Below are 13,156 nucleotides of genomic sequence, written 5' to 3'. Positions count from 1 at the left end.
CTCTTCTAGCTCTCCATCGGGCTCCGGCCTTGGCATCTGGGCATCGTCCCTCATATCTAATTCCACCATATGAATGGAACTCTGCTTTGAGGGTTTATGACTGTTCTCCTTAAGCACAGCTATCACTTCAGGATCCTTGTCTACCATTCGTACCGACTTGAAGTAGCAATCTCGGGATTCTTTTTGGTCTCCTGCTATGGTAAGCACCGTACCCTGCTTACCAATCATTTTGAGTTTTTGGTGCTTGGTTGAGACTAACATGTCCTAATCGTGATGGTAGGTCTTCCCATAATCACATTGTACTCTGAAGGGAAGTCGGCTACAATGAACCGCACCCTTTCGGATTTGTACGCCTCCTGAGTCCCCAGAGTTAGTCTGAGGTCAATATACCCCTTTGGGGTGGTATTGCGGCCATTAAACGCAATTAAAGCCGTGTTACATGGCTTCAGATCTTCTTCATCCAAATTCATTTTTTAGAATGTGTGCCATAGAATTATGTCAGCGCAGCTTCCATTATCTAGAAAAATCTTCTTAACTCTGCAATTGACCAGCGTTCCTGTAATTACCAAGCCATCGACATGCCCTGGCATCACATCCTCCAGCTCTTTCTTTGTGAAATATAACAACGGTGGCTCTGTTTCTTCTTCTTTAAACTTGGGGCATTCCCTTATTGAGAGTACCTCCCTCAAGTATTTTTGTCGGGCGTTCATAGTGTCTCCCCCGCCACCGAAAGCTCCGCTGATCACATTACACTCGAATTTCAGCTCCTGGAACTCGTCGTCTTCCCTAGCCGGCTTCTTACCCCGACCTTCCACTCTGAATTTTTTATCTTTGGGGGGGGCTCATAAGCCGACCCCCTCTCCTTTTTCTGTTTCTCAATCATGAGTCTGGATCAAATACTGTCGCAGCTCCCCCTCCTTGACATACCTTTCGATGGCGTCTTTGAGGTCCCAACACTCATCTGTGGTGTGACCCGGCCCGTCATGGAATGCACAGTATCGGGACTGGTCTAGTCCAGCTAGGTTCTGCAATGGCCGAGGTCTTTCCACCTTCTTCATGTCTGTTGAGGCGACCTCGCGCCAAATTTGCGACCGAGGAGAATTTAGGGGGGCATATTTATCGAATCTCCCCCAGAGCTGAAACCTGTCATCTTGTCTTTTCCCTCGAAGGTCATTTGCTCGTCGACCTCCGAGCTTTTCCCCTGTCCAGGTTGATGTTTTTGGTCTACATTCTCTAGCTCCATATGTTCAAGCTCTAGGTATTTCTTAGAGCGTGTGTTGAACTCTACTAAGGTCCGAGGTGGCTCCTTATATATTGACTTGGCTAGCCGAGATGTTCCATGCAACCCGACTATTACCAGATGTAAATGAACATTTTCTGATAACCCGGGCACCTGCAAGGCGGCCAATTTGAACCGATCCAGGTATTTCTGCAGCATTTCACCAGGTTGTTGTTTAATCTTCCCCAGTGCGAATTCTGATTTCGGCTGCTTCTTACTGGTGGCAAAGTTAAACAAAAACCGTCCACCAAATTCTTCGAAGGATCTGATAGACCCAACTGGTAATGACGAAAACCACGCCTGGGCCGCACCAGTTAACGTGGTTGCAAAAAGCCTCGTGATCAAGGGTTCTTCTATCCCCTTGATATACATAGCCGTGTCAAAGGCATCTAAATGTACTTGAGGATCCTGCGTTACGTCACCCGGGGTTTCGGATTATAGGTCCTTGATGGTGGGGATGGGGAACCTCGGCCAATCGTATCTCATCATGGATGCTCCGTATCTCTTCGTGCCAAGGTTGCTGTTGATGACCCGAAATACCTCGGCCTAAAGGCTGCCGTTGTTGCTGACTGGAACCCGGGTTGGCCGCCGTTTGTAGAGGTCGGCCAGCGTTAGTTCTTGCTGGACCCCGAGTTTGTTCCTGGTTGTCCTGCCGTGGGTTCGTAATACGTAGATCAGTCATGACCTGCGTGATGGCTCACTCAGGATCCGGGTTGGTAACCCGTCATAGTCGAGATTCCAGTTCCCGGATCTGTCTTGCATCTGCTTGTCGCTGCAGCTCATTGCGCTGCTCCAACTCCTCCATCCTTCGAAGAACCGCTGCCATGGCCAAATCCGTCACCCGTGGATCTGGAGCTACCGCGTTCGGATCATCAATGGGTTGTAACCCTTGTACATATGGTGCATCTGGATTGACCGCTGGAGTTGATGCTGAATCTGATTGTACATCACTAACGTGCACATCCTCTGGATCTGGGATCTGTGGCATCTGCTGCTCCTGTTCTTCTAGAGCTTCCCTGATGGGAGGAGGAACCTACAGGTTCCCAGGATTTGACGTCGAAGGTTGACGAAGACCACTCCTCGTAGCCCTCACCATTTCCTTAATTGGCTTTCTTAGAACGTTTGGTTATGGGAATTTCCCACAGACGGCGCCAATGTTCTGCCTGAGGCAGATGTGTCTAATGAAGATTGGGTGATTGATCTAGGATTTAAGTGCTTCTCTCTAGATACCTATGAATTAGGTACTTTGGGGATAGCAAATCACTACACACAATATGATGGCCTTAGCCTTGAGGGGTGTGTGTGCGCTGTCGTGATTGCATAAAGTAGAGTAAAAAAGATCCATCATACCTGTGGCCTTTAGTTCCTATTTATAGTGCTTACATGCGGGCTTATGCTGACTATGGGCCTTACTCTGGTCCATAACAATCTTGAAGCTAAATTTGTTGATGATTGGCCAAAATATAAAGACGCAATTCAAATTTAAAGTTTTTTGGACCTGTAGTCCAAACACGAAGGTGTAATGCCAGTGGGGAACAAATGTGCACAAATTATAATGAAGTTGTTGTAGCACAAGAATTTTGCAAAGGCATCTATTATATGAAAATATATTCTCTTATGGTGGATGAGATCACCTTCAGATATTTTAATAATCTGGCAGTACATGAAAAGGTTGACATGCGTCTAATGGATGTTATTATAGCCTATTTATATGGCTTATACGATCGATAATGAAATTTATATAAAAATCCTAAAAGGATTTAAAAACTCTTGAAGCATATAAGAATTCTCGGGAAATTTGTTGAATAAAGCTTCAAATATCATTAATGGATTACAGCAATAAAGGCTTTTAAACCTAATATGTTCCCCCTTATTATCACATTTTATCTTTATTTAAATTTGTTAGCAGAATTATTTCTTTTCGATATATAGATAGTAGAATAATGCAGGATCCACACAAAGCTAGATTCTAAGCATGATATTTATTCACAAGTGGAAGCACAACCATGGGATAATAATAATTCATGAAGAAAGTCAAGAATGTGTTTGATCAGGGTCAATGACGCAACACATCCGAAAAGCATGCGATTTTTAGAGGTTCCAACAATATTGCGTGAAGATAATGCTGCTTGTATAGCTCAAATTAAATGGAGGATACATCAAAGGAGACAGAACGAAGCATATGTCACCAAAATTCTTCTTCACTCATGATTATCAACAAAGTGGTGAAATTGATATTCAACAAATCCGTTCAAGTGATAATTTGGCACATTTATTTACCAAGGCGTTATCTACTTCAAGTTTTGAGAAACTTGTTTACAAGATCGGGATGCGTAAACTCAGAGATATTAAATAATGTTATCATCAGGGGGAGTGAAATACGTGCTGCACTCTTTTTTCCTTCACCATGGTTTTGTCCCATTGGGTTTTCCTGATAAGGTTTTTAATGAGGCAGCTCCTAATACATATTTCTTCTCTATAGGAATATTGGACATCCAAGGGGGAGTGTTATAAATAATTTGTTGGTTGTCCATATCCGTTATAACTTATGACTGTTAGAGATGTTACGGCTGTTGGAAACGTTATGGCTGTTGGAGATATTATGACCGTTTGGATAATATTTTCAGTTATTGTAATCTTTATGTTTCTCGAGCCTATAAATAAGACATCATTGTAGTATGACAATACACCAAGAATACAATTCCCCTGTCTCTCTTATCTCTTATAGTTCTTATTAATTTTACAACATAAATGTTTTTTTTAATCCTTATAACTTTTTTAAAATATTATTTATATATTTTTCTTAATACTTAGAAAAATATATTTAGTATCTTCTCCAAAAATTGAGTTACGGACAATATTTTGTTTTTTTCTTCATATTCCGATTACGATAATAAAATATAAATTTATAATGTCATTGAAAGTATATAACTATATAAGTATATAACCCCTCACAATAGGCTAATCCTAAATTCTTAACCTACATATAATGTTGAAGTTTTTTTTTTACTACTGTTATACATAATAATTTTTTATATTTTTTAATTTTTATTTCTTTCTTTTTTTTATCTTTTCTGAACTTTTAAATTTTTATTTAAAAAAATCAAAGTCTACTTATTTTTATAAATTAAAAATACATACTTTATCATAGAAATATACATTTGATCAAAATCAATTTTACTAGAGCTGAGCATGATGATTATCCTCCACACAAGTGATTTCATACAATTTTAATTCATGAGTCTTCATTGAAACAAGATGAGGGTGTATCTGCACAACACTCTGACACTCAAGTCAAATATTTTGTGTTTAGCACACTTTTATTTGTAGTGAAACAATGACCAGATTTGAGGATGTTCCTACAAGTAGTAAGGCACCAAGGTATTCTAATTGATCCTTGTGTATGTGAATTGAGATTAGTTTACAAACGAGTTGCATAAGTAATATGGTTGAAGCACAAACACTGATGGAGCCCTTGGTTCTTAGCTGGCACTTTGGCACGAGCTGATTTTTAAAATTGTTATATATTTTCTTTAAAAGTTATGATATAACCTTAGTTTTGATTAGGTTTTTAAAAATAATACATCATTGATATTACCTAAATTTTACTAATTGGGTCTTGTCCTTGGCTCCATCACTGAACACAAAGCAGTTTTTATTTAAAGATGCTTTCTTATATATTATTCTGGATCAAAATTCAATTAAAATGTCTTTAAAATACTATTATGTTATATAATTATAAATTTTTTATTTTTATTTTACTCTTCTAAGTTTTAATGATTAAAATATCGGATTAATTATCGTGAAACAAGTAAACAACTATTTGATAGAGCTGTGAAAATAGTAATACAGAACAATATGAAGTTTCAAAATTCAAAGCCTGTCATATATTATGTCATCGTCTTTCTTCCTCCGTGTGAGCTTTTTCAAGACCCACTTTGTACTAGGTCATTTTTTAAAGGAAAAAAAAAACAATTACAAAATATTATTACTTAGAGTTTGATGTTTCTAGATAAATTTTTTTATCTTTTACATACACACTAAAATATATATGAGACCCTGTGAGGCCATGTAAAGAGAAAAGAGCGAAAAAAAATCTCACATACTTTTATGTACATTTACGACATGAGAGATATTAAATCCTATAATTTATATATTATTTTGAGAAAAATTATTCTCTCATTTTACATGAGAGAATTATCTTATGCTCTTCACATGTCAAAAATCGTGTCATCATTTTTTTTTTAATGGATGGTAAATTCTACCATATCATGTGTCTATAATAAGAAATATTTATCTCTAATTATATGAGAAAATAGAACTCTTATTTTTATATACTTTATCAATAATATAATTTTATTTTGTGCATATTAATACTATTAACACAAAATAAACAATTTGTTTATTTATTCTTACTCTTTTTCCACAAAAAATGACCGACAAAATTTCGTGGACCCCCCAAGTTACACCAAATCAAATGTGGGAAATTTTTAAAGAGTAAACACCATTTTTGGTCCCTGGCAATATTTACGAAATCATTTTTAGTCCCTGGCAATAAAAAAGGATCAAATTAGTCCCTAACAGTATGTAAAAAGGGCCACATTAGTGACGGAGGAGTTGACATAAGGACTAACGTGGCCCTTTTTTCATAATTTTATGGACCAATTTGATTCTTTTTTATTGTCAGAGACTAAAGAAGATTTCGTAGATATTGTCAGGATCAAAAGAGTGTTTACTCATTTCTAAATTACTCCTGTTGCAGAATTGATTCAATGCGATGGATCGATTCGATGCGATGGGTCAACGTCAATCAACGTTGAAGAGAAAATGGAAGTGTTGTAACGGAGGTCGCACATTGCACGGAAAATGGTCTCTCAAATGTGAGGGTTTCTCTCTGCAGAAACTCCAGCTGGCACCCATTTATTCATCCTACCAACCACCTTTCATTTTGTATCCAAAACGAGAAAAACAAAAACGACATAAAAACAACGCGTCGTGTGGGGGTGTGGGTCCCACCTTTATGATTTCTCCTTTTTATACCTTTCGCTCACTCTTTCAAACACAGAACAAACAAAAACGACAATGGCGTCCACAGCCAAAACCAAAACCTCCAAACCGTTTCTTCCATGGAAGACTCGCATTTCAATCTCCTTCCTCTCCGCCCTAACGGACGCCACGCGCCGCTCTAACGGCACCATCAATCGCCGTCTCCTCAACCTCCTCGATCGCAAATCCCAAGCTAACGACACCCCCGTCAACGGCGTTTCCACCAAGGACGTCACCGTCGACGCCGATCGCAACATCTGGTTTCGTGTCTTCACTCCCACCGCCGCCGTCGCCGGCAGCGATGCCGCCTCCGTCCCCGTCATCGTCTTCTTCCACGGTGGCGGCTTCGCGTTCCTCTCCCCAGCTTCCTTCGCCTACGACGCCGTTTGCCGGAGATTCTGCCGTCAAATTCCCGCCGTCGTCGTCTCCGTCAACTACCGCCTCTGCCCGGAGCACCGTTACCCTTCGCAATACGACGACGGCGAAACCGTCCTCAGGTTCCTTGACGAGAATCGCGCCTCTCTGCCGGCGATAGCTGACTTGACGAGGTGCTTCGTGGCCGGAGACAGCGCCGGCGCAAACATATGCCACCACGTAGCAATCCGGGTCTGCAAGTCCGAGCTCCGAGCTATTCGGGTCGTCGGGTTGATTATGATCCAACCGTACTTCGGCGGGGAGGAGCGGACTGAGTCGGAGATTCGCCTGGAGGGGTCGCCGCTGGTGTCGATGGCGAGGACGGATTGGCTATGGAAGGTGTTATTGCCGGACGGGTCGGATCGTGATCACGGAGCCGCGAATGTTAGCGGGCCGAATGCTGAGAATATATCGGGTCTGGATTACCCGGATACCCTTGTATTCGTGGGTGGGTTTGACCCGTTACAGGATTGGCAAAAGAGATATTATGAGTGGTTAAGGAAATCAGGAAAAGAGGCTCAGCTTATTGAGTATCCAAACATGATTCATGCGTTTTATGTGTTTCCTGATTTGCCTGAGGCTTCTCAGTTGATTTCACAAGTCAAGGATTTCGTCACCAAGAAAATCTCCAATTCGAAATGATTATTATTATTATTATTTTTAAATTTTTAGTTGCGTAGTACTTGCTGAGTAGTGATAATTCTACTAGACCCCATGCATGTTAGGGGTCCCGAAATTGGAAATTTAAGAACTATATGATCCGTTTATGTTTTTGGGGTGTGTGTATAGTTTGTGGTAGTGATTATGATTGTTGTATTTCATTATTCATATCATAGTAAGGTGGTTTACAAGAGTGATCTTGTGTATGATAAACTTATAAGTTAAGGGTTTTATTTAAAATAATAATAATAACCATATTTTAAATCACGACTAATGTCATAAGCCAAGTCCCGCATGAATTTTGTGTTTAACAGTTATGAAATTAGTCACGTTAAATCTTGATTAATTTGTTTTTTAAAATATGCATATAAAAAAATGCATTAATTTGATCGTTTTCCGGGTGTCTTTACATTTGTTTGACATTTAAGAATATTAAAAGAAAAATCATGTTTTGTCTGATTCTGTAAATAGTATCAATAGATAAAAATAAAAAAAAAAAAACTTTAGAGGTCTTGTATATATTTAAAATTTTATTACTCACTAGTTCAGCTATATAATCATGTCTATAAAATAAAAAAAGAAAAAGATGAATATTTTCCACTCTTTTATTATTGTTTTTTTGGTAAAAGTAAAACTACTCTTTTATTATTTTAATATATTTTAACAATGCACAATACAAGGTGTGCAAGGCCAAACCGGTTTGATTTATCTTTCTAAAACATTTTTTTTAGTTTAAAAAAAATTGTTTCAAAAGGATGATTTTATAAAATAATTTTCAAAACAATAACGGTTTTTTTAGTTTTAAAAACTAAAAAAGGAAAACAAGTTAGGGATATTTTCAAAAATTATTTTTTTATTTTTGTGGTGACAATTCTATAATTATAAGAATTTATTAATGATATTTTTATAAATAAATTATTTTTTATAATTCTAAATTATTTTACAGTGATAATTTTATAATTATAAAAGTTTATTAATAATATTCCAGTAAAAAAATATAATTTATTTATAATTTTAAATTCAACCATATTCAAACAAATTTGTATTATTTTAATACTCCAATCGGTTTCTAAAATTTATATTGAAAACAATTGTTTTTAAAGAAAAAAAATTATATTGAAACATGCTAATTATTACTTCCAATCAGTTCCCTATCCACAAATGTGGCCAATCAGTATACATACCCCACCGCACCCCACTCCACCGGCTTTTGCATATATATCAAGGTGTCCACGTACACTCATTACATAGTTTTGGCCTACAAATTTTGGTCCTCTCTATATCACATCTAATATCGATTATTTAAAATTTAAAATACGAGCCTCCATTCATTGAGCTGGACACTGTATGTTCTACCAGCACATTTTTAGAACAATGAGAGTGGGTAATTCCTTTTATATATATATATATATATATATATATATATATATATATATATATATATTTAAAAAAAAGTATGAACGAAAATAATCATAAACTAGTGATAATATAAATGTATTATTTTTTTATATTCAATAAAGAATGTATTGAGTATTCGGTAAATCGTAGTATTGAAAATATTTCCCTATTTTGCTACATTGTATACAAGACTATTACATTAAATTGAGCTCTTTTATCCATATATACCACAAATTTTTGTGCATTGGTTATCAAATAATTAATAACAATAATAATAAAAATGTATAACTCAATTACTTAAATTGGAATATTCTATTTATAGTGTTAATTAATAAGAAAAATATTTATTTTAAAGGACATAATTTTATATTATTTCAAATGAAATGACCGTATTTTAATATATATTTATTGATTTTTTACTTTCTCTCTCATAGATTTTTTTTCCTCCTCCTAATTTTAGAGAGAAGAGCGAATATAAAAGACCACAAAATATGTACTAAAACACGATCGTTTTATTTAAAATAATACAAAGTTATGTCTTTTAAAATAATAAACAATTTTGTTATCAAAAAAATAAAAAATAATAATAAAAATTTTTTCCTCTATTAATATGTATAAAATGGAAATATAATTATATTTTTAATGAAATAGCATAATTTAATTTCAAAAATACTCGAATGGTGCAAGATTAAAAAGAAAAAGAATATAATTGGTCAAAATTTAAAAATATGGCTAGCATTATGGAAAAAGGGTCTCAAGAGAAAGAAATTTGTATGAGAGAAAGTTAGAAAGTAATTCAAGGGAAGATGAAGGAGTGTTCAGAAAAATGTCTGAATTCATTAGCATGATGATACTCATTTATATAGGTCACAATAATAAAGTGTAATTAAACTAGTATTAAATAATCATACATTTGAGGATAAATGCCAACGATTTTTAGAAATTGAATTACCGTTTCAAAATATAAAAAGTCATCGGCCATTCATCAATATTTTGTAACACTCCCCCTTGATTGGTGATGCACTATTAATATATCTCATTAAAACCTCGCTAAGAAAAATTCAATGGGATAAAATCTTAGCGAAAGAAAAAGAGTACAATATTCGTAATTAATATACAATCTTTTTGTTATATGTTGACTTAGACTACCTCATTAAAAATATTTACAAGAAAATTCTAGTGGGATAAAAACTTGATAAAGGGGAAAAGAGTCTGCGTATAACTTCCCCTCAATTGAGTCATATAGCTATTGTTGGAGCTAAGAAAATGAAGAAACATTTATAACTTTCCATAATGGTTATCTCGTAATCTTCTCTCGAATTAAATTGTAATAATGTCTATTCGATTGAATTGGTGACATTTATTTATAACACTTCTCATTAGACATTATTGCGACCGGCTATTACTAGTGATTCTGGCTTCATGCATGCGAGTTGCAGCCTACAATCTGAACTGAGCTAATTTTATACCTCGTTAAAAACTTTTGGCCAAGAAAAACCCTTTGGGAAAAAATAATCATACGGTCAAGGCTAGGCCCAAAAGGCTAACCAGTGCCCCTAGTTGGGCCGTAGATTACCATTTGTAAAATAGTGGTCCAATATTGATGGACCTGAGAACATTGAATGATTCTTTTGTATTAGTAGGATCCTTGTATCCGTATATAGGGAATTGTTGAGAGGAAATACATATCAAAAATAATAAAATTGTGTTCATTCTGTTCCTTCTCAGAGCTTCGCTCTATCATTGGTGCTTTCACTGGCTTCTCCAAGACTTTCCACCATAAGGGTGCAGGATCTTGCAGAAGAGTTTGGCACTTACCAACTCCGAATGGAGCAACGATTGGATGAAAATCAGGCTCAAATCGCTACTTTCAATAATCAATTGCAACAAATTCATTCAGTGTTGCTGGGTTTGGAAAGTCGATGTCGTGACCCAGGACTACAGAAAGAACCATCTTCGTCTTCTTCGTCTTCGCACATGCAAGGGGATCCACAATTATCGTCGATTCCAGAAGATCCACCCCACACCAATGGGCGAGGCGGTGTTAGGGTTGACCATAACGACCCACGGTCGTTTCTTAAGTTCGCTCGTATGGAGTTTCCGGCATTTCTAGGCGTGGATCCTAACGGTTGGATCTTTAAAGCAGAGATGTTGTATGAATTGCAACATGTTCCAGAGGAGTATAAAGTACGATTGGCAGGGCTCAAAATGGAAGGAGCAGCTTTACCTTGGTATCAATGGTTGTACAGAGGAGGGTCTCTTAAATCTTGGACGGATTTTAAGACAGCTTTGTGTCAAAGATTTGGGGCTGAATCGTACATGGATCTCAAGGGGGTTCTTTCCAAACTTACACAATCGGGTGCTTTGAAGGATTACATCCGTGAATTTGAAGCCCTAATCAATCAAGTAACTGAATTTTCGGATGAGGTACTTGCTAGTTTTTTCATTTCTGGTTTGCATGCTGATCTGAGGCGCGCCATCCAATTTCATAACCCCACTTCTCTCCACCAAGCCATGAATTGGCGGTGGCATATGAGGCCCATCATAGTGAGCTTCGTACTTCATTCTCGGCCAACTCCAAACCGCTCTATGGGAGGCAATCGGTGGGAGATCCTCCGCTTTCTTTGTCTCCACAGGTATCCCAAGTTAAACCCATCAATTTGGTACCAGCTTTACCTGCCCCCAATTTACCTCCGGTTAAGAAGTTGTCACATGAATACCTGCAAAAACGGAGAGAGTCAGGTCTCTGTTATCATTGTAATGAAAAATGGAATGTGCGCCATAGATGTCAAGGGAGGATGCTACTGTTGATAGGTGAGGAGGATGAGTTGGGTGATCAACCAGATGAGCAGATAGTTTGGCAGCCAGAGGCCAAAACTATTGAAATGTCTGATGCAGCCTTACATTCAATGGTGGGAGACACCAATCCTCGGGCCTTGCATTTTGACATTCCATTCCATGGAGAAATGGTTCAGGTTTTAATCGACTCAGGTAGCTCTCACAACTTTATCAATAGGGAGTTAGCTGAAAAATTTGATTTACCTATGTCCAGAACCACTAAGATGCGGGTTTATTTGGGAAATGGAGAATTTTTGTTGTGTGAGAAAAAATGTCTTGATGTGAAACTCTTGATTCAAGGACATCAATTTGTAGTTGATTTGTGGGTTATTGAATTGCATGATTTGGGAATAATTTTGGGAATCATGTGGTTAGCCAAATTGGGAAGGGTGATACATGATTATGACCTTTTAACCATGGAGTTTGAGTGGTGCAGCAAGAGGGTATTGTTGAAAGGGGATTCTGATCAGCATTCCAATTCCAAATTGATGCTCCATTTGGGAGTACAGCAGTCTAATGCAGAGGTGGAGATGATGAAAGATAAGGTTTCTCCAGAATTATGGAAGGTACTAGTGGCCTTTCAAGCTGTTTTCCAGATTCCTAATGCGTTACCCCCATTTAGAGGCTGTAATCATTCAATTCATCTTGAGGAGGGTGCGAAGCCAGTATCAGTACGTCCTTATAGGTATGCTTATCACCAGAAGGCTGAAATAGAGCAACAAGTTGCTGACTTGTTAACTTCTGGGTACATACAAGAAAGTAGAAGTCCATTTTCTTCTCCAGTGTTGTTAGTCAAGAAACAAGATGGCACTTGGCGCATGTGTATTGACTATAGGCAGCTTAACAATATCACTGTTAAGGATCGCTTTCCTATTCCGACAATTGATGAGTTGTTGGACGAGTTACATGGGGCAAAGCTATTCTCCAAATTGGACTTACGCAGTGGCTATCACCAGATAAGAATGACTCAGGATGACATATTCAAGACTGTTTTTCGAACCCATGAGGGTCATTACGAGTTTTTGGTTATGTCGTTCGGCTTAACTAATGCTCCTTCTACCTTCCAAGCGGCTATGAATCACTTGTTTAAGGCTCATCTTCGCAGGTTCGTGATTGTTTTTTTTGATGATATACTTGTGTATAGCACTACCATGGAAGATCACATTCTGCATTTGAGGACTGCAGTGCACTGTCTTTTGCAGAATCAGTTTTATGTCAAGATGAGTAAATGTGCTTTTGGAGTTTCTGAGATAGAATATTTGGGACATTTAGTCTCGGGTGAGGGAGTTACAGCTGATCCCAAGAAGGTCTCTTCCATGATTCATTGGCCAGTTCCAAGAACCTTAAAACAGCTTCGGGGTTTCTTAGGTTTAACGGGATATTACAGACGATTTGTACGACAATATGCTTCTCTAGCTACTCCTCTGACAGATCTTCTTAAAAGTGATTCATTCCATTGGTCACCAAGCATAGAGGATGCTTTTTTAGCATTAAAAAGAGCCATGACAGAGACACTTGTGC

At 37.4% G+C, this 13,156-nt stretch overlaps 2 protein-coding genes across 2 annotated transcripts; one reads left to right on the top strand and one right to left on the bottom strand.

Annotated features, from left to right (window-relative positions):
- Positions 1 to 473: 473 nt before the first annotated feature.
- On the bottom strand, positions 474 to 1,058 carry LOC133307763 (uncharacterized). Its single transcript, XM_061508315.1, has 2 exons — positions 928 to 1,058; positions 474 to 816 (listed from the first exon to the last, which is right to left on the bottom strand). Exons 1-2 carry the CDS (start codon positions 1,056 to 1,058, stop codon positions 474 to 476), a joined length of 474 nt encoding a protein of 157 aa, XP_061364299.1.
- Positions 1,059 to 6,319: 5,261 nt separating this feature from the next.
- Positions 6,320 to 7,647, top strand: LOC133307766 (probable carboxylesterase 18). The gene has a single exon (XM_061508317.1). It carries the CDS (start codon positions 6,362 to 6,364, stop codon positions 7,379 to 7,381), a length of 1,020 nt encoding a protein of 339 aa, XP_061364301.1. The 5' UTR covers positions 6,320 to 6,361; the 3' UTR covers positions 7,382 to 7,647.
- Positions 7,648 to 13,156: the final 5,509 nt, after the last annotated feature.

This window comes from Gastrolobium bilobum, unplaced genomic scaffold (assembly GCF_033153095.1).
Source record: "Gastrolobium bilobum isolate Gb01-03AN ecotype WA unplaced genomic scaffold, APGP_CSIRO_Gbil_v1 utg6313, whole genome shotgun sequence".
NCBI lineage: Eukaryota > Viridiplantae > Streptophyta > Magnoliopsida > Fabales > Fabaceae > Gastrolobium > Gastrolobium bilobum.
This window is presented reverse-complemented; position numbering and strand designations above follow the sequence as displayed.

Bases quoted from the DNA above. Each gene is read 5' to 3' on its own strand.
- LOC133307763 (XM_061508315.1), bottom strand. From the start codon at position 1,058: ATGAAGAAGGTGGAAAGACCTCGGCCATTGCAGAACCTAGCTGGACTA. The intron at 817-927 runs GTATGTCAAGGA...TAAAAAATTCAG, and splicing joins CTCAAAGACGCCATCGAAAG to AGTGGAAGGTCGGGGTAAGA.
- LOC133307766 (XM_061508317.1), top strand. From the start codon at position 6,362: ATGGCGTCCACAGCCAAAACCAAAACCTCCAAACCGTTTCTTCCATGG.